Source organism: Merops nubicus, unplaced genomic scaffold, assembly GCF_000691845.1.
Source record: "Merops nubicus isolate BGI_N331 unplaced genomic scaffold, ASM69184v1 scaffold40736, whole genome shotgun sequence".
Lineage (NCBI taxonomy): Eukaryota > Metazoa > Chordata > Aves > Coraciiformes > Meropidae > Merops > Merops nubicus.
In genome coordinates, this window is record NW_008613856.1 from 24903 (window position 1) to 45879 (window position 20977).

Genomic DNA, 20977 nt, shown 5'->3' on the forward strand with positions numbered 1-20977 from the left:
AAGTTAAGCACCAACTTTAGTAGAAGCAGGATCATATTCTAAAAACTTCACTTGAACTTGGTGGAATTACTTTGGTATACATTCACTGCAATTTGATGATTATATTTGTGGTTTGTACATAGACAAGTTTTTCTGCATGTACTAAAGATACATTTTCAAATTGTTGACAGAACTGTGTTTGAAGAACTTAAATGATTTATCATCTTTTGATTTGATCAGAATGGATGAAGCAAATAATTTCAAATCAACAGGTAACACTTTTAAAAAATAAACTAAATTTCAGAAGTGATGTTGAGGTAGTAGTAAACTATGAAGGGCCACAACTATTCCTGTCACCCACTGATCGGAGTACACAAATGTAGTAGAGAGTAGAGTCTGAGAAATTGACTAGAATATATGAGCAAGGTTCTTTAACAAATCATAGAAGTTCATTCTCTTAATGTTGATCCATGAATAGATCTTTTGTTGTTGCTGGAAATTTTGTTGCAGATTAGGAGAGAATTAGGGAATGTTATCACAGGGTAACTGGATGTGACACAGTGGACATGTTTTATCTGCTCTTCTCTACAATCCTCTACTAGAGGTGGTTTGCTTCACAGTAATAGCAATTCAGAGTCTTGTATATTGGTGTGAATTCATCTCCACTGGAGAAAACTGTAACTGGCACGTGTTTCTTTCTGCCACTCTATGATGGGGTCAGTAATATCCATCAGACAGCTGGGGGCAATAGCATACTGTGTCAGTGGTAGTAAATCTCATAGAGCCCTATAATAGGGAAATTAATTTGATTTTGTGACTTAAAATACACTAAAAAAATACTTGGCATATTTAATTTTTAAGGTATATTCTTCTTTTACAGAGACTGGAAGATTAATGGCTTGGTATTATATTGCATTTGATACAGTGAAACAATTCTTCACAATTAAGGGAACAGAGACCTTAAATGAATTGGTAATTTAACTTTTTAAAGAAAATTTGCACATGTTCAGTTGCTTTTTAATAGAATTGAAGACAAGAAGCTGAAGTTTTATTTCCTTCAAAGATGTCAGGCTTTGTTTATATATAGTTTTAGGGAATGCATCTGAATTAATTCCATATGTGGTATTTTTGAAGCTTTGTACTCAGATCTTTTGATTTCCAATTCTTTCTCCCCTCACAAACGGTGCTTAAGATACAAAGTTGCTGAAACTGTTCTATTTATTTATTAAACACTGTACTTTGTGTAGTGACTTGGTGGGGGAGTTATTGCAAGAACCAGCTGCATGATTGAGTTTTAAATGAATGTTATTGTATTTCTGTTTTCAGTAATTTTCCTCTGTCAGCTAACAGGTTGTTATTGCTACTGTTAAGTCACAAAAGACACTTTGTTTTCAAGGAAATGCTATGACAGGACAGACTGACCATGAAAAAATGGGATGCTTTTTTTCCTGTGGCTACCTTTATTACTAAAGTATGGAGAAAGTAAAGTGAAATATGTAAACAGACAGCAAAACCTGTTTATATTTTCCTTGTAAGTCATGAAGGACTATGGCTGATTTGGTATAATTCCAAGTGGAATAGTAATCTAAAAAACTGAAAGAAATATCTTGTCCTTTTGTTATATAATAGCCTTTATAAAACAGTGAAAGAAAGTTGGTCAGTATCAGAAAGAACTGACTGACCATCTTCTCACAGTCATAATGTTGAGATAATAAAGTTTTTTGAAGTTTTTTTTTTAAAAAAAAAAAAGTTCAATGAAGTGGTAAACAAACAAAGAAAAACAATGTAAGAGTTAAATTGTTACAGATTACAATGATCTCCAACTGCACAGAATTTCTGGATGTCAAGTTAAGAACAAATGAAAAGAAAATACTGAACACTTTGAATAAAGACAAGGACAAAATAACTATCAGGTATAAAAATAAATACATTGAAAAATGAAAGCATCTTTTTAGCAATAAATAAAATGAATAGCTGGAAATGTATATATTTTCATGCATAGGTTTCCAATGGAGGGGAAGATAAAAACCAGAGAAATGAAAATAAACTGGTAAATACTATATTATGTTGTTACTTTTTATTGAAAAGCTGTCATGTTATGGCTGCTGAAATCCTTGCTAAAATTTGTGTCATTTTATAGAGGGTCAGTTCTTGCATTGTTTCTATTCTGAATTTTCTTTTTGTTCCAGTAGGAACTTATGTGTTGTTATCCTTTGCTTACAGTATAACTTATATACCAAAAAATATTTTTTTCCAGTCTTATTCAGGCTCAGCTAGGATGCATTCCTGTTCAAGACTTTACTTTGACACAAGATACAGGCAGAATATTTAGAAATGGCTTGAGAGTTACTAGATGTATGGTAAAATCTAATCCTTTTTTGGTACATATAATAATAAGCTACATTTTATTTGATTAATACAAGTCAATCTTATTTTTACAGGGTTATCTGACTTTCTGGCATCATGCAAGAACTACTTTTCTGCTTTATTAAACTCTTTGATTTTAGCAAAGTGTTTCAGGTGCAAACTTTGGGAAAATTCACTTCACGTGTCTAAACAATTGGAAAAAATTGGTAGGTACTAGTCAAAAATTATAAAGGTGTAATCTGATAGAGAATCAAAACTCATAACTAGCCTGTTAATTTCTTGGGTGTCTGCTTACATAATTAAATGAGTCTACTAATTACTCATTTGCCACAACTGAGTACCACAGTTGTCAGCATAGTCTCTCATTATAAAAGTAATTTTTTTTTGTAATTTTCTTCAGGCTTTTGAAGTATTTCAGAGTTATTTTTTCTTAATGGTTCATCTCGGTATCTTGGGCATATTCCACCTTTGTGTAATGGCATATCTCTAACTAAGCTATACTTTCCAACAGCTGCCATGGTAGGTGCTGTTACTTGTATGCATAAAAGCCCTTTAATTTGCATTGACATGGATAAGAATTGTGAAATAGAAATAAATTTACTGTGTGTGAGATTCTTATATACATGAGGATCACAAGTTTCTGATAATTGTCTTCTTATTGCTGTATCCTGTTACTGGATGAACTTCTGACTAGAAGTAGAGATTTGTCATAATTATTTGAAGAGGAGTTCAGGAATTTTGGAGTCCTTTCTACTACTAAAAAGTAGTTATACTTATCTGAAGTAATAGTATAACTTCCTGCTTTGATGTCTGGTCTTAGGGTACCTTCACGCTTTCACAGAACCCACTGCAGTGTTCTCTGTGTTTTGTCTTTAAAAACACATCTGCTCTGGACAGGACAGGATAGTACAGTGATCTGCAAATTAGAGAATCACTAAGCCAGAAGCCCCATGTGGTAGAGCATGTTACAGCCTTGGCAGCTCAGGTGCAGAAGCTGTGTTGTTTCATTCACATGGATTCAAAGTGAGGGAGAGGGGTTGTTAGCTTGGCACAGCACAGTACAGTGTGGGTGGAACCCATTTCCACTACTTCTGGATCTGTGCCAGTCTGCACACAGTCATGTGAGGGGTCTGCCTCAGATTCAGCCTTTCTAGGGGGTTAGGATGAGAGGAATAAGCACTGCACTTGCACTGTAGACAAATCCTTTTTGTACACTATAATCAATAGAAAAAATACGGTGTAGGTTTTTAGTAATAGAAGTGCTATATATACACATCTGTCCTGTTTACCTTTTTTCTTTTTTCTTTTGATTTTAGCTGTCATTGCTTTTGCAGCATATGTTACCGAGAACTGCTGACTTTCAAAGTTCCATTTGTTCGGCTCACAGGCTTCTTTTAAACCATCTGCTGACAATTCACTCTTTGCCCGAATCAAATATTGAATCGATGCCTATGTTATGATCTGATTCTTGATCTCTGTCATGCTATGGGTGATAAGCCTACTTTGTGTCTTTCTGAAGTTAAATGAATTGTTCGATCTCACAGAAATTTACTGATTGCATGTAACATATTCAGGAATCCCTGATTTTTAAGTTCTTACTTCTGTAGTATGTTGGGATTTGAATCTTAAAGCCTTAGTAATCAGTATTTCCTTTACAAGAGTGACTTTTTTAACTGATATTTGGCCTTATTGAGTTTGAGGATTCAGCTGAGTTCTTCCTGCATTTCTACAACTATCTCAGTTTGTTACGCTTATCCAATAATGATACTCCCTTATGTTGTTGTATGATTTGCTTTATTTCTGTTTGCCTGTTCTCACAGACAAGGTAATGATCAATTGCCATACAGGATTTTATCACTTTTGCTACTTGTTTGGTTTGGTTTCCACCTCTGGGTTTTTTTTTTTCTTAATCAGAAATAGATAAAATCAAAGTGAAAAAGAAATCTTATTTGTATCCTTTCTTTTCTTCACTGGTAGAGACCCTTCTGCAATTTTTAGGAATTGTGACAAAAGGAACTAGTTTTCAGCTCCACTCATAAAGAAACAAGGCAAAGCTCTAATTGAGGTAGCTGCAGAAGTAATAAGTGAGAGTTTTCAGTCTGTTTGCAGAGCTTCTGCTAAGGAGAGGGGGAATGCTAGAAGATGCTTTCCCTAGGTCAGACCAAAAAGGTGTTTGAATATACATAAAAGGATGAAGTCTCCTGTTTCTCTAAGTGTCTATTCTTGCATTGAAATGAGTCTTTTCTTGTAGGATTGCTGTAATGTATTCTAAGAAGGAACTTAAGAATCTCTTGAGGTGTTTTCCACATCTGTTGTTGTTGAGACGGACAAGACATGGAAGCTTGTGAGCAAGAAGACACTTTTATTGTTCTAACAAGCCTTTTTATACCTTTTCTTAAACATACGTGTCTATATATGATTGGTTCAGTCAAGGATCAACATTTCATGATTGGACAACTTTTCTCTGCTGTAACTTCTTGTTTACTCTGCTCTTCTTGGGGCTTTCCATCCTCTTCAGGGACACACAGTTCTCTGCCTGCATTCTGATCCCTGGGCCCAGCTGAGCTTTCCCACACACATCGCTTAATGTTTCTACACAATTAGTATGAAGAATCCACTTAGTCATTCTAAGTATTTGGTACTATCTGTTATCTAAAATTATTGCAGTTATTGTAGTAGACTGTAATTCCAGGTAAGGGAAATGCCTTTTCCTATGCTGGGATGACTGAATATTACTGGAAGTTTGAAAGAACTGGGAATCATGAAGAGGAATAAGATCGTATGTGAAGTTCTCTGCCAGTCTGCTTTTGTGGCAGATATGCCTTGGGAAATTTTTTGCTACATCTACAGAGACTCCTAGAACATTAAAAGTGAATTTCATTATTAGCTTACTCAAAAACACTGAGATCCTTATGACTTTAAAATAGTTAAATAATTCCTTGGATAGGGAGAAAATTTCTGAGACAAAGAACACTGTGTCCTGTGCTTTTTTCCATTGCATATATGCAGAACATGTTTCTTAACTTCTGTAGGAAGTGATCTAAAATCTGTTTTATTCTAGAAAATGTAACTAAAGATTGTCAGTATTTAATGTTTTCATGTTTGCTTTGTATTGCATTTCTTTTTCTCCTTAGTAATGGATAAGTGAAATTAATACTGAAATATTTAATTCACTGAAAAGAAATGTAGTAATTTGCTGGGCAAAAAGTTGGGACCAACATACTATGAAATGTTTTCTGCTTTGGTTTTATCTGCTGTAATGCAGTTGTTGAGAATCATTTAAGATTAGCGATTGTTATTTAACAGCATAAAAATTTTTTTACAGGTGTATCACTGTCAAATGCTATGGTTAATGCTGGGCTGACATCATTTAAAAAAATAGAAGACACAAATGCAAGGGAACTTGAATTGGTAATTATTTTGTACACAGATAAATATCATAAAAAAAGGAGTATTAATATTGTTAACAGTAAGAGCAGTATGGTTAACATGTCTACTATATGATTGTCAGCAATATTGAGTGGTTTAAGTGATTTATTTGTTTATACTAGTGAATTAAAATATGTGGCTACCACTATTTGTCCTTGAAAATGTGTATGATGCTTTCTTCTAGCAATTTTAATGTGAATTATTTAACTGATTTGGCTGGTTTTGGAAAGCGGTTGCTTAATTGTGTAGAATTTCATCATTAACATGGTTTGAAACAAAGGACAATATGCATTTCTCTTCTTAGGAGTATTAGAAAAAATATAAAAGGGAATATGTTTTTACAGTTTCTCTTAATGCACATTAATTATGAGAATCCTGAATTTCTATTATTGCTAGTTCTAGTTAGACAGTCATAGAATAAAACTCACAGAACTGAATCATCTATGAAGCACTTCTTATTTATAGGAAGGTAGATTTTACACCAGGACAAGTTTTTTGGCTCTTGGAGGAAACAGTTTCTCTGAGGAAACTCTGAGAATTCATTAGGAATTCATTAGGAATTTACTCTTTTCTGCCCCTTTTTGCAATTTTCCCATAATTTGTTTTGACTAAAGCTAGGGCAACATAGAAGAGGATCTCATATAAAACCTGAGTAGACAGGTTTTGAAGTCATTAGCTAGTTCATTGTCTGTTACCTGAACAGAAACAGTAGCAACATAAAAAAGGATTGGCATTTTCTTTTGGTTGTGTTGCCATTCTGTGCATTACTGACAGTAGAGAACCAGGAGTGATAAGATCCTTTGTTGATGGCATAATTACTCTGATGACTTTGATTCCTTGGATTTACATTTCTGTTGGAATCTCTGATCAGCTAAATGTATCAGAAATTAAATTAAATCTTTGCAGATTTTAAACAGACATCCTCCTTTTGGTAACCAGATAAAAGAATCTGTTTTGCACCTTCCAAAATATGAACTTGACATTGAACAGGTAAATGTTTTTCTCTATTTTTATTATGATACTCTTAAATGAAAGAGCAAATACTGAATTTTTAAGCCTTTCCCGACTGAAGATTGCAAAATATTGTGGCCTCCTTCCATCTCAGCATATATAATCAAATTCTTAAACATCAAAAGAGAACCTTGGAATAGACATTCCCTATAATACTTTGGCCTCTCTCTCTCATTTAACAGCGTTTTATGTTACAGATGCAAAACACTATGTTCCACAGTCTAGTATTTTATGTGAGTCTGAGAAGTCTCTTCTATCTTGAATATAAACAAACCATAGAGAAAGAAAACCATCCATATAAAACTTACTGAAGAAGCATTAACTCATGTTTATTTTTTACATCATGCTTAAGAATATAGAGAAATGGTAAACTGTTACCTTAACCTAGCTGGTGCCTTTTTGATTGAAGGGTGCAATTCCATGTCCAATCAAGAGCTCTGAGGTTCTGATATGGATTTTGTCATTAGACAGGTGAAGTAGCCACTCTACCTTTCCAAAATGCAGAATTTGAAAAATTAGCCTTAAAGTTTTTCATGAAGCTGGTACAAATGAAGACACATTTGCAGTTAAAAACTCAATAAATGTGTGAAATGCCATTGTTATAATGAGCAGTTCTACTTTAGGTTTTCATTTGACATAAAACCAGATGAGTATCTCTAAAATTAATCTCAGAAGGAAGATTTAACAATGATAAATATCTTACAGAGAAATGTTTGGATGCCGAAATATACCTAATTTTCCTTAATGCAAAGAGAAAGATGCAAAACCAGAGAATTTTTCAAGGGCTTAGACTGTCTTTTATTCTCAATACTTAATCAAATTTAGGCTAATCAGCTATGGGCAAGTTAGTACTGTATAATAGTGTCTCAGAACAACAAATAAAAATTGTACCACAAATAGAAATTGCTTGAATTGAGCTTTTGTGCTTCTATCACCAGGTAGAAAAATAATGGAAGGGCATATATTTTACTTAGCATATTTTAGCAGTTATGTCATCTTCTGTATCATTTTTTTCCTAGCTTCCAAAATACAGTGAAACGTTGGCTGAAATCTTAGTAACTGTCAAATTAACAAACTATGAGCAGCTACAGACAAAGAGAACAGCGCCAGACTTTCACTACATTACGTTAGTCATAGGAGATGCTGACAACCAAGTCATTTTTAATCAGAAAATTATGTATGTATCATCAGGATTTTTTGCCTTGCATTTTTTAAGGGTGTTGGCTTTTAATCCTTCCTGTGACTCTTGCAGTTTTGGCATGATTTTCTACTGATGATAAATGGTACAAAATTATTCTTTATCCTACTGCATTTTCTAGTCACTGTCATTATTTAAAATGCTGCACAAGATTCAAAAACCACAAAAACTTGCCAGTGTGCCTCTCGGTATAGAGAGTATGTGTAAATATCCTTACAGCACTGATATTATGGAAGTCATAATAATTTCCATATAAATATAAAACAAGTAAAATACCTATTAAAAAGAGATATTCTCAAGTTGTTACTTACTCTTATTAGCTATATTTCTTTTATTCTATTGTATTGTCAAAATTGTTTTTCATTCAGAGATGGAATTAAATTCTCCTGTTGGCTCAGATGTGCTTGGAGCAAAAGGGGAAAAGAGAAAATCTTTTCCAACTGCGTGGCCTTCACGTGAGTTCTGGCCTAAGTCTGGCATGCTCGGCTGAACTGAAACTGATCTCCAGGATCCTGTCTTTCTCATGGCCATAAATCATGTATTATTGGATGGTTATTCTTAGGCCACTTATCAAGCAAATTCCAAGAACTAAGGCCAAATAAAGGCTCTTTCACTTGGTTACAGGTGCCATAGTATACGGTCTTGTTTTCATTTTCCGTGTCTAACGGAACTTTATTGGTACATTACAGGGATTCTGTGCTCCTGAAAACGGGAAATTGGACAAAGAAAATTGAAGTGAAAAGAGCTCTTAAATCAGAGGACATTAGTATAAATTTAATTAGTTCTGATTATGGTAGGTTGATTGATATACTTTGAATTTACAAGCAAATTGATAAGAATTTTGAATAAATTATTAAAGCACTATATGAAGCCAAAAATATAACAAAATTAACTGATGTGTGAACAAAATTCTATTACATGTTTTTTACTGGGTCAAGTATTACCTAACAGTCCTAATTAGAAATATGTTTATTTCATTTACTAGCATATTAATGCATGGAGAAGCATCAAAACTATTACTAGTTACTACGAGGAGATAGTATTTTGCTCTGTTGATACAGTTGAGGATTCTGTTTTGTCTTTCATCTTCAAGTTGAATTAACTTTCAGTAGGGATATCCTATCAGCTTGATAGGTTATTTGTGCCATGAAGAGCTGTCTTTGTGAATGGTTAGATTTTGCAATGTGTTAAAAAAAGTATTCTATATGGATTCATCTCCACTTCAGTAGAAAGAAATTTCTACGGTGGAAGATTTTGTGCCTTAGCGTGTGTAGATTTAAATGTTGGTCTCCTCAGTGTCAGTTTCCACAGAATTCCAACTATAGCAGCAGATGAGGAAACACAGTTGATGACCTTGAAACGCAGAACTTTGAAGTAACAATTTAAAAATACATTGGCTGTATTAAATTGTTATTGTGCCCCACCTGTAAACAAGATTGCGTGCTAGATTTGACAGAAGTACATTTGGTGCTTCCATGATAAAAATAGAATATTGACACTATTACAATAAACAAGCCTGGAATAACCTGTATTCCTGTGGCTAAACTTGTGGCTCAGGCAAAACGAGGGTCTTCTAACCAAAGGGAGATTAATAAAAAATTGTCCTTTTATTAGTGCTTGGCTATCTACACCTGTAACACACTGTATTACACCTGTAATTACTGCAGTCCGTAGTATAATTTTAAAGTTAAAATTATACTAGTAGTGCAAAGCCATAGCTAAATGTCATTGTAAAGCAATACAGAAAAAAAACTGTTAAAGGGACTAATTGTATTACTCCTCTAGTAATCCTGCCTTTAATTCTGAAAATTTTGGTTTTTAAATCTCAGTCATAAAGAATTCATTCATATAATAGTGTGCTTCTTATGGTACCTTATCTTAAGAAATTTCTATGATCTTTGGAAAATATTTATGCTTTCTTAAAGTCTTTAGAAAAATGAAGGTTATTTAGAAACAGTTTATAGACATTTAAAATATTTTTGTCTTTTTTTTCAAAGTTGGCCTTGATATACAGCAAACATATACAGCCTTTTACTTGGCACCGAAAACAGGGGGAAATAAAGTGGTTACAAATCAAAAACTGAAAGCTGAGTCTTCAGCTGATTCGTGTTATAGCACACCACAGAGTCTTCCAGCAGCAAAAGTAGATAGAGGTAAACAGTCAAATCACAACTTCTGATTAACACCAAAGAACAGAAAACTGAATTTCCCTTCAGTAGAGAGCTATATATTTATGCATAGGATTTCTTTCTCAAGTATAATAAAAATACAATACTGCTGCCTCTACTTATCAAGTACTACAGTGTAATTCTTCAATTAATTTGAAAGTAAGAAAAATCTTGCATGTTTGGTATCTAATACTTTTGTCTGGATTTGAACAGTGCCTCTGTTTTTCAGTAGTATTGGTTAATTTATTTGAAATTACATTGTTTGAGCAGCCCAAAGTTTTGTTGTAGGCAACATAATTCTTGTGGCTCAGATTATTTCTAGCCAATCTCTCACTGCTTGAAGCACTCTCTCAATATTACATATGAAATAAAAAAATGGGCATTTCTGTATTATATTTATCTAGGGGACAGACCTAAACAAGAGGCTTACAAGAAATCTGGAAACAGAGAATGCAACCATCGCTGTAAAAATAAAGATGCCTGTGGACATGATTGCTGTGAGTTTCATTAAATTTATTATTTCCGTTAGTTTTAGAAAAGACTAATTTGGCATGGCTTTCTTTATACCAATGGCTACGTTAACAGAAACAATGTAAGCAAGAGAGTCAGGCCTAAGTTGTTACTATGATACAGTCCTGAAAGCAGTAATAAAAGGCTTTGTTATTCACACTTTTATAGCAGCTACAATGATTAAGAATATTTTTCAGAACATCTAGTGTATGAACATCAAGCTTGCTAAGCTTCTACATAAATATTGGTGTGTTAAATCTTTTAGGGTCTTTTAACAGAAGATACTAAGCTTAGTGGCAAAGTTTCCATTGATATGGAAACAATCAGGATTTATCCATTCTAAATTAATCTAAATATTATGTTAATTCCTTTTCTCAGGTAAAACTGGAGTACTTCCAAAGTTTCAGATGAATGGGGATTCAAAGTTCTCTTTGTACCTAGCTGATTTAAGGAGCAGGAACTCAATTTCATCTGTACCCCCAGTAAAGCGGTTAAAGGTTAATTTGAATGCAGTCAGCAATTGAATAGATTTATTTTAACCTGTTATGTGTATTTATATATATTGTTTGCAGAGCCAATTTTATAGCTAAATAGGAACATTCAAGTTTGTTTTTTCTGTGTGGAACGTAAAAGGCAAAGAAGTACAAAGGTACCAAAGGTCTGTGAGTCTTTGAGAGGTTCTGCTGCTGTTTGAAATGCTTCCAGTTATCTACTTGTGTGCATGTACTCTTTGATTTTATGGCATTTGATAGACTGTGGTGGGTGAAGTATAGAGGCATTGTTGGAAGGTACTGTACTGTGACTTGGTTTTGGTAAAATCTGACCTGAATGAAAAAGTGATATTTATCAGAGTAACACTATTAAGAGATCATTTTGCATTGACAGGTAGATTCACTTTTTTATAAGAAAGCCAACCATGTTAGTTTTTAACCTCTGAAACATTTCTTGACTTACACTTTATCTCTTTGTATGTAGTACTAGACTAGTTCTTTCTGTAGCGAGAATGGCATTTGAGATACTGGAGTGTTTTATTTCCTCCTTGCAGTTTTGTTTGTTTGTATGGCCAACATGGCAAATACAGATGAGAGTTAGTGATAACCATTCTGATTTTTCCAGAGTACTTTGATAACTCCCTTAGAAACATGTAATTCAAACCTTTTCAGCTAATTGTATTGCATAAGTTGACATCGGAAAGATTTTACATATAATCTTTAAAAATTGTGCTAACTTGATACAGTATTAATGATGTCATTAAGGTTGATAAAAACCAATGATTTTCAATGTATCTTATATCTTATTAGTTACAATCATCTGCTTTCTTTAGATGCAGATGTTAAGTCAAGCTCAAAATGTGGATCTCAAAAAATTTGCTTTTACACCTAAATCTTCCTTGCTGGCATTGCTAAGGTACTGATTTATATAAGTAACAAAGAAGAAATCTGTTTTATTTTAGATAATATGCTAAGTTGGAACAGCTAAAAAGTGTCCTCTGCATAAAATTGTTTTATAACTTTCTGCAACTCTTTTACTTATATCTCACTGATGGGTTTTGTTTAAGTAGGTCTAGCAATAAACAGTGTTCTTCATCACCTTCAGTGGACCAAGCAGATAATAGCTTAGGAGCATCTCAGAAACAATTGCAATCCTGGAATTATGGAAAGAGTAGTAAGTTATTGCTAATGTTTGAAATTCTGATTTTCACTGTTTTGATTTTAATATACTGGTAAGCTCAAACTAGCTGAAATCACTACAGCAATCAGTATAGCAGTATAGAATGCTGAATGTGGTCTTAATGGGCTTTCTGTCTGGCATCAGTAAGAATTTCTGATGGAGATGTGTCTAAATGTACCTTTAAATACAACAATAATGACTACATCAAATATATGAGGGTCCAAATCTATAAATACTTCCTAAAGGTATAGCTGTTATGTATTTCCACTGAAGCCACTTGTAATACAAGAGGTATTTTATCCCTATATCTATACATTTTCTTCTTTTCCCTGTCTGATGGAAGAAATTAGTGAAATACGGGCTTTTCTTTGGTAGCTGGCAAAATGTGACCATTCAGTAACTGAGTTCACAACTAATAGAATGTCTCTATCTGGTAAAAAACTTCCTCTTGCTCTTCCACTGGAAAGGCGGCAAATATTTTTACATTTGGTGTTAAATGATCAGTCTTCCTTATCAGCATACAATTGTGATGTTCTTCTCACTGCAAGCCTTGTACCATTGTATTTGGTGACAGTTTGATCTGAAACAGGTTTTGATTAATTTTGGCTAATAAGCAGCAGCTCCAACATTTAGGTCATACTTGGACGTACAAGAAACAGTGTGCTGAAATGAATTGAAATATTTTTTAGTTCATACTGCATTAAGTGTTGGCACCTATGCTGTGTGATTTCAGTTTTCCTTAATATTTTGATGAGGGAATTGTAATCTTATACCTTTAATGCTTCATATTTTCCTGCCATATTAATTTACCTGCTGTAGCTGTTATCTGATGTTACGATAGAAAACTCTTGCACAGCCATATCATGCGTTGCTGGGGAGGGCATGCAATTATGATATGATTATGTCAGAAGAATAAAGTCTTGGAAAGACAGCTGGATATTTCAGTATAGCTGTAGTCTACACTCAATAACATCTTGAGAAAAGTCATATAGGATCAGGGTGACATAGTAGATATTGCTGACTAAATAACATCTCCATTGAATAGGAGCAGAAAAGGTAACCTTGGCTATATTAATTTGGCTCTCTGCATTTAAAAAAAAATACACCAAAAATAGTCCTAATGAAGTAAGGCATCAGTTCATAGGATTTTTATAGGGTTAACTGCATTTGTAATACAGTATCTTTCCATTCCATAAAAAAAAAAAAATGCAGGTAATTAATAATCGTAAAATTGTAGTAACCTAAACCCAGCATTTATTTAAATTATGTGTCTGTGCACCATTCTGACTGTGCATCCAAAATCACAATATAAGTGTCTCCCTGGTGTTGCTAGTGTCTGTGGAACAGGATGTTGAGCCTGTCCTGCTTCCCCTCTATTGAAAGAGAGATCTGGGCCAGAGTTCCTTAGGCATATTAGGGCCATGACAACAGAACGAAGGTTCCAGCACTGGCTGATGCTGGGGTGTAGTATGGCAGAAGAGTGATTAAACAAATGAGCAGAGAGAATTGCATTGGTGATGAAAACAGAGAATTCAACAAATGAAAGTGAAAGAGAATAAGAGAAGAAACAGGAAAGTCTTCTTCGTGCGAGGAAATAAAAGTATTTTTAAAACATTAACTATCACATTTTAATTAAGAATTTTGACAACAATGCTTGAAAATATTTGTCATGGCTAGTTCTTAGACAGTTGTGTGGGAGTAAGTGTTTTTGGAAAACTGTGGAGAAAAAGGACTGAATTGAAAGTATTAAATTTGGTATCAAACAATGCTTTTTACAAAGGGAAAGAATGAAATTGCAGTGCTTTTTATAAGGCCTGTTTTTCTAGAATCTACATTGAGGATAACTTTTCTCAAAATAATGCTCAGGACAAAGTACATATTTGACAATTCCTCTTTCAGTAGACTGAACAACTGGTCATAGAACAGTTTTTGTTGTACTTGTCCATTACAAATGTATTACAGCATTTTCCTGGAAGCATTCAAAGTTTGTGAGTGAGAAGCACCAAGAGATAGTACCAAAAAAGTTAAAAATCTTTAATGCATAACTTGGCTTATACAGATAAAAACAGATCTTGTTTTTCAGATTCCTTGGATGTGGACGCTGAACTGAGAGATGATGTTTGGGATGATGTTGATGATGAGAAATTAGTATTTGCCAGTAACTTTGCCAGTAGAAAATTAGGTAAGGTTATTTTAACAAAATTTTTTGTTTTCCACGTACAAATAATTTTACAGGCTATTATTTGAGAATAAATTATTATAGTATACAATGAATAGAACTACCTGAATGTCTTCAGGAATTGACTTGACTGCCAGGTTTATTACTCTACCTTGAATGTCACCTATACTGAGACAAATCTAATGGAGAAGGGAGAATTGAGAGTCATTATTAAGAATTTTTTTTTGATGGCCTACAGCTGCAGATTTGTTATTTTATCTGACTGCTAATCTCCGCTTTTCTTTACATTAGTCCAAAACCCACAGAAGAAATATTTCAAGTGTTAAGAAATGTGAATAATTTTCAAAATATTACTTATCATCTGTAAAATATTTATAAGGGGTTTTGGCCATTTTGTGATTCAGTTTTTAAAACTTTTATTCTTATGTGGAACATGGAAATATCTGCCTTCAAATTCCAGATGTGTGTGAACCACTTTGGCAGTGTAAAAGAAGCAATGCCACAAATGGCATCTCAAAAAAGTAAGCATTATATAATTAATTACAATTTTATCTAGTTAACATGTGATATACAGACATTTTTATCTGTAGAATTAAATGTGTAACATATGAAAGACAGACATATTTTTATCTGTGTAATTAAATGTATAGAAAGCTTTTCAACCATAAAAGTGAGTGAAATATCAACTTCTAAAATGTATCAATTTTTAGATTATTTGAATCTTTTTTTAAAGCATGGAGAAATAAGAAATAAATAGAAAATCCTGAATTAAAACTTAAGTAATTTTGCACTTCTCTAAAAATACTTTTTCAACTTTATATTCTCAGTTCATGCATATTACAAGATCAGACCAATATTCAGAACTCCATTTCTGTGGGTAATAGCACATCAGAAGTGAATTTACAGAGGGAAAATATAAGTACGGTGAGTAAAGATATTTTCATAACAGTTTCCTACAATTAGAGTATTTCATGTGTAAATACATTTATGATATCTGACTCATCAGTTTGGCTATACTGAATTTATGAAGCTTCCTGTGTTGTCCAAACAGACATGCATTCTGTGTTCAGTCTGATATTCATGATACAAAGAACTAGGACTTGAATTTACTCTATATAGCATGACTACAAAACTGTTTACTCACTTGACTGTGATTGTGCAAGTCATGCAATATATATTTATCATGTGCTTGGTCTTTGTCAAATACCATAATATCAGTATAAATATCTGACCACATATACTTCAACAGTCTGGCAGTTTCCCCCTTGGTTCATTATTTTAACCATATGCACTTGTTAATATTTACATTGCAGTTCAATTTTCAAGAAAAAAAGCATTCAAGTCCTTCACAAGAGCTGAAGAACATACAGTGTTCTTCGATCTCAAAAACAATCTCAGACTCTTCTAAATACATTAGGGAAGAGGATTATTTTTTTTTCACAAAACAAAAGGAAGAAGAAGTGGGTGCCAGGTAATGAAAAGTTGTGTGTTTTTCTCTTGCCGCAGTGTTCCAGCGCGTATTTCATCATGACACATAGACCTTTAGGCAACGTGTTTATTTATAACATTCATTTAAAAAAAAATTAATATTCACAAAAATAGTAGCAACTAACTTTTCTTAAAATGGAAAATACTTTAAAATTATTTTGCTTGTCTTGGTATCTCTTGATTATACTTTGTATAGTGTTCTTGATTTCATAGATTTTGATGTACTATACCTAACTTAAATTTTTTTGTTTGCTTAATCTTCATTAGATATCTTCTTGATGATGAAATGAATGATATCAAGCCCTTTCTTGGAATATTTGATGACATTTTATAAAACATATAAGCGAAACACATTTTACATGATGGTGAAAAGAAGTTAGTCATTTGTACCATGAAGCCTTCACATCCAGTTAAGAGAATTTGTTTTCTGTTGTATACCTATTTACCAATAGCTGGATTGCTGCATAGAGTTGATAATAAAAAAACTGAATTTATGGAATTCTAGGTATTTTATCTTCTTTTCAAAAGTACTTAAATACTTGTTTCTTAGCCTTGCTGTTTTCAGGGTTACAAAGAAATGTATTGGAATGTATCAAAGCAAAATAGTTCTCAAGCTGAGTGTGCTTTTATAGATAAAGTAAAAATCACATAAGTAAGCTGTTTATTACATGCCCTGCTTACAAGTACACTTTAGATGAATGAAAGACTATTTCCTCAGAAGTTTCTTCATGCTTTTTGGTTTTGTCTTCCAGTTTCTCTAATGCTGAATTTTTCATAGCACTGATTCTGTAAAATAATTAGACGTAAAATAGTAAGTTAGACTATATTCCTTTTGACAGTGCTGTTAACTGATTAATGTGTAAGTGCAGCTTCCTTCAAGCAAATATGTTTACGGACTCTCAGCAAACCAGTTGTAAAATGTCTATGAACAGTACTCTAAAGTTGTGTTTGGCTGTTCATCTTGACACCTGAGATCATTAAATGAACATTTATACATCCTAGTACAGATTCAGGCAGCCAAGCGTTGTATTTGGATATCTCATTGTAGCCCTCGTGTTCAAACAGTAGACCTTTCAAGTTCAGTAGTTAGAAAAGAAACTCTATTGCATAAAATTCATAAGAATGTTCATTTTCACTGTTAATCCTTCAAAATGTGTGGAATTAAAATGTTAACATCTCCCATGGAAATTTAGCTATCAGTTCTTGCAACATTGTTTGTGGTGCAATCAAATGCAACCATGTATTGCTGAATTATCTGGTTTTATCTTTCCCAGCTAATAACATTTTCCTTGACTCCAGTGTTTCCTTACACTTTTGACTTACTTCCTGGTATAACTCTGTCTTCACACAGAAGAGTGGCCTAGCACAATCAACCTCGACACTCACCACTTCGTACGTTTTGCACTCTGCAAACTCCAGCAGGCCCAAGGTTATAACTCACTTGGCTGTACCTCAAATATCTCATTGCCCCTGGAATTTAGTAGTATGTCAGATCGCTTCTTGTCTCAATGTTTTGGGTTCGGTTTTGGTTTTTGATTAAACTTGCAAACTGAGATAACTGAGAATTACTATACTACTGCTATGGTTAGCCCAGCAGTCCTAATCATGGATATCCTAGTCACATCCCAGTTCTGTGTCAGGGTGAGATTTGAGAATGCAAAGTGCCAAATGTCAGAGAATCTTCTCTTGGCTCCATCCACCATGCCAGAGGAGTGTGGGTCTCCCATATGGAGATGTTCTAGGTCTTCTAGGGCGTCTCAATGGTACCTGATGCTGATGCTTAAGCGCACTCCATGCTGCTTGAAATACACTTTCCCCCACCCCCCACCCCCATTTTACATAGCATTCTTTAATTGCCTTTGTATCCTGCCTTTCCCTGGGGTTTTAGCTTGCTACAACTAATTGAGCTGTTCCTGAGTTTCTTCAAATTTAATAAAAGCCTTTACACAGAAACCAAAGCTGAGCTTCAAATATGGAAAATAGGAAGGGAAGGAAACAATATAATCTTGTGATTATGTAATTTATATAAATCTTATTATCATGCAACTTGCAATTTTCCAAAACCTCACTCATCTGCTTGTTGCTCGGGCCTTGCCTGCAAACCAGGGATGCTTCTGATGGCAGATGCTGCACTTTTTCCAGCTAGTCTGCACAAAGCTCCTTCCAAAGGTTCTGAACTATGAGGTAGCAACTGTAGTGGGAGTTGATTGTGCTTACATCTTCATAAAAATGAATAAGGTAAGTTTCTATTTATTTCTCTGTACTAAGAAAGCATATTTTGAGATTTTTTTGGCTCCATTTCTATGCTGAAGGTGTGTTTCCATTTTTCTGTGAAATATTTTGGTAGTTTCTACAATGTCTAGAAAGTAATTGACATTATTGCCATTTTCACTTGACTTCTTTGTGTAGTCTAAATATAACCACTTGGTTTTATTTACTTTATGGGAGCAGGTTTATATTTAGACTATCACTTCAAAGAACTTTATCCTTGCAGGTGCTTATTTTATTTTCCTCTTAGTTTTTCCCAGTGCAAGAGTTCAGTAATTATTATTTTGTTTTGTCAAGATTCAGGATGATTAATTTTCTGGTGGTGTATTAATTTTTTTCCTTTTGCTTTTTTCAAAAGGCTTTAATTTCCAATTGGATCCATCATCAGAACACATGAGAACAAATGCATTTCAGTACTTTCAAGACTATACAGAGTACTTAGAAGATGCTTTATAAGATCATTGCCTGTCTCTGGTTTTCACAAGAAATCTGCATCCTATGTCATCCTTGGAAAAATTAAAAAATTATGCTATTGCTGCTGACAGCATTTTACACATTTCAGAATATAAATCTTTCAGTACTGCAATGTCTTTACAGTAATATTGAACCTCTGGTGCAAAAATAGGGTTTTTTTAGAGAGAAGGGTTTTATCTGGCATTGTTTTGCATCATTATTCATATTAGTTCTATGACTTTAAAGTCTAAATCACTTTCAGGAAGCCAGTTTGGAAGTACTTCTAAGCCGAAGTGTTCTTCATCTCAGGAGAAGAAATGGCTTTTCTTATGGTAGCATTTGTTATTGTTCCATTTTTCAAATCATAATGATTGAAAGATCAAAAGTGATAACCATACTAGGTCTCTATGGCAATAATTAATTACAGATATACCATGTCTATACTTCAAAACAAATACAGGCAGAAAGAGCAAATTGACTGCAGAATTAGGAAAACCTAGTCAAATCTGAATTAGTCTTTTAAAATTAAACTTCCAAACTGAGGTAACTGAGAATTACTATACTACTGCTATGGTTAGCCCAGCAGTCCTTGTCATCTTGTACATCCTAGTCACGTCCCAGTTCCACATCATGGTAAGATTTAAAAATGCAGAGTTTACGTCCTGCCCATCACCATCTGATTTCCATGGAAATTGGATGGCTTCCCAGCAGGAACAGTGATCTTCCTCCACAGATGCTTTATATGAATGACCAGGGGATCAAAATCCCAGGTCATACCCCAAAAGATAAGTAGAGACATAGCTGTGAAGAGCTGTCATTTTAGACATTTAGCTTAATCACCTTAAGTGATAAACCTCTCTTACCTGGACTCCCTGTGAAGTCACTAGGAAGAGGCAGACAGTCAGAAGATGATTCAGTCTGTAAGTGGGCTGAATTGTTCTCTGGTGGAACTCACCAAATTACGTGTGATCAAAGTAACCACAGACAGTTAGCATGGAGAAGCTGGTGTGCTGTAAATTCACAGCCAGCCTCCCCGAATATTACCTTTCTTGTGCACTTGAGCTACCAGAGTTCTTTCCTCTGAATAAGGATCCAGCTTTTCTAAGCTGAACAGTCTTTATTTCTGCACGGCGAAAGATGGCTGTGCTCCACTAATGTTGCTGCATTCAGCTTCCTTTCAGGTGCAGCCCAGATCATAAACCAAATTAATTGATTCAACAGGATAACGTCAGACAATTTCACTAAGCTATTACCAATAGATAAAATGACATTGTTAAAATCTGAAAGGATCCTTAGTTTTAATTCTGCATAGACTTGTAATATTAAATGAGTGGCTTGAGTTTGAATTAGTGGATTGTGTGAGTAATTCTTTGGGGATACAACGGAATGCCATAGACTTAGTCTGGGGATGATTCGATAAAATTTACATTATAAAAATACCGTTTCACATAATACAGTAGTGAAAGAAAATTCAATGTGACAAGAAGTCAGATTTTTACTATCTTACTTGTCTGATTCTCTGTAATAAAATACATGCTCATACCTGCTTTTAATTTAACTTCAACTTCCTTATATGCTTCCCTGTCCTATCACATATATTGGTTTCAAAATATAAACCGAGGTCATCCATATCCGTGCCTGAAGGAAATGCAATATGCTCTCAAAACCCATGATCTTCAAAAATCGTTAGCAGAAAAAGAAGCATAGTGTTTAAACATGTTGCCAGACACGTTTGTCTGTAAGGTACATTTATAGCATATAGAATACTTTAAATGTATTGTGGCATCAGTTTAATTGTATGCAGCGTGTCTCAGAATTGTTTTAATTATGCAGTCTTTATTCATGTATTTGTAGACTTCAATGGGCTAAACATTGCAGTAATTGTTAAAATAATATCAGCAGTTGTGAAAAGTCAGACTCTGTTACTTGGGTGTATTTTTACTTAGATATACCTTCAGAGAATAGTTACGTGAGGTGTAAAGTTTGTGCTCTTAAAGGCAGTCAGCATAATGATAGAGTAAACAGAAGTGACAGTATGAGACGAATGTGCACCTGAAAAATCCTTAAAATCAGTCATTTTGTAGAGCGGGAATGATACCTCTCTACGGCATCATTAAGACAGAATCAGTGGTATCTCTTCTAAAACAAAGGGTATCTTGTGTTACCTCTTTGTCATCCCTTTGCTTTTTATGTAGAGGAGAGCAGTGTCATGTCAGTTCTTTTACTGACAGAATCTTTAAATTATATTCAGGAATG

At 33.9% G+C, this 20977-nt stretch overlaps 1 protein-coding gene across 1 annotated transcript in view; it reads left to right on the forward strand.

The window, feature by feature from the left end:
• HFM1 (HFM1, ATP-dependent DNA helicase homolog (S. cerevisiae)) overlaps nt 1-16334 on the forward strand; it is a 38676-nt gene extending 22342 nt beyond the window's left edge. Inside the window, exons 19-37 of the mRNA XM_008942011.1 lie at nt 171-251; nt 860-951; nt 1786-1892; nt 1982-2029; nt 2237-2334; nt 2421-2552; nt 5672-5757; nt 6682-6765; nt 7806-7963; nt 8674-8777; nt 10557-10649; nt 11041-11159; nt 11987-12069; nt 12224-12327; nt 14417-14515; nt 14973-15033; nt 15340-15436; nt 15826-15983; nt 16268-16334. Of these exons, the coding sequence (XP_008940259.1) occupies nt 171-251; nt 860-951; nt 1786-1892; nt 1982-2029; nt 2237-2334; nt 2421-2552; nt 5672-5757; nt 6682-6765; nt 7806-7963; nt 8674-8777; nt 10557-10649; nt 11041-11159; nt 11987-12069; nt 12224-12327; nt 14417-14515; nt 14973-15033; nt 15340-15436; nt 15826-15983; nt 16268-16334 (1871 nt within the window). The remainder of the gene's footprint in view (nt 1-170; nt 252-859; nt 952-1785; nt 1893-1981; nt 2030-2236; nt 2335-2420; nt 2553-5671; nt 5758-6681; nt 6766-7805; nt 7964-8673; nt 8778-10556; nt 10650-11040; nt 11160-11986; nt 12070-12223; nt 12328-14416; nt 14516-14972; nt 15034-15339; nt 15437-15825; nt 15984-16267) is intronic.
• Nucleotides 16335-20977: the final 4643 nt, after the last annotated feature.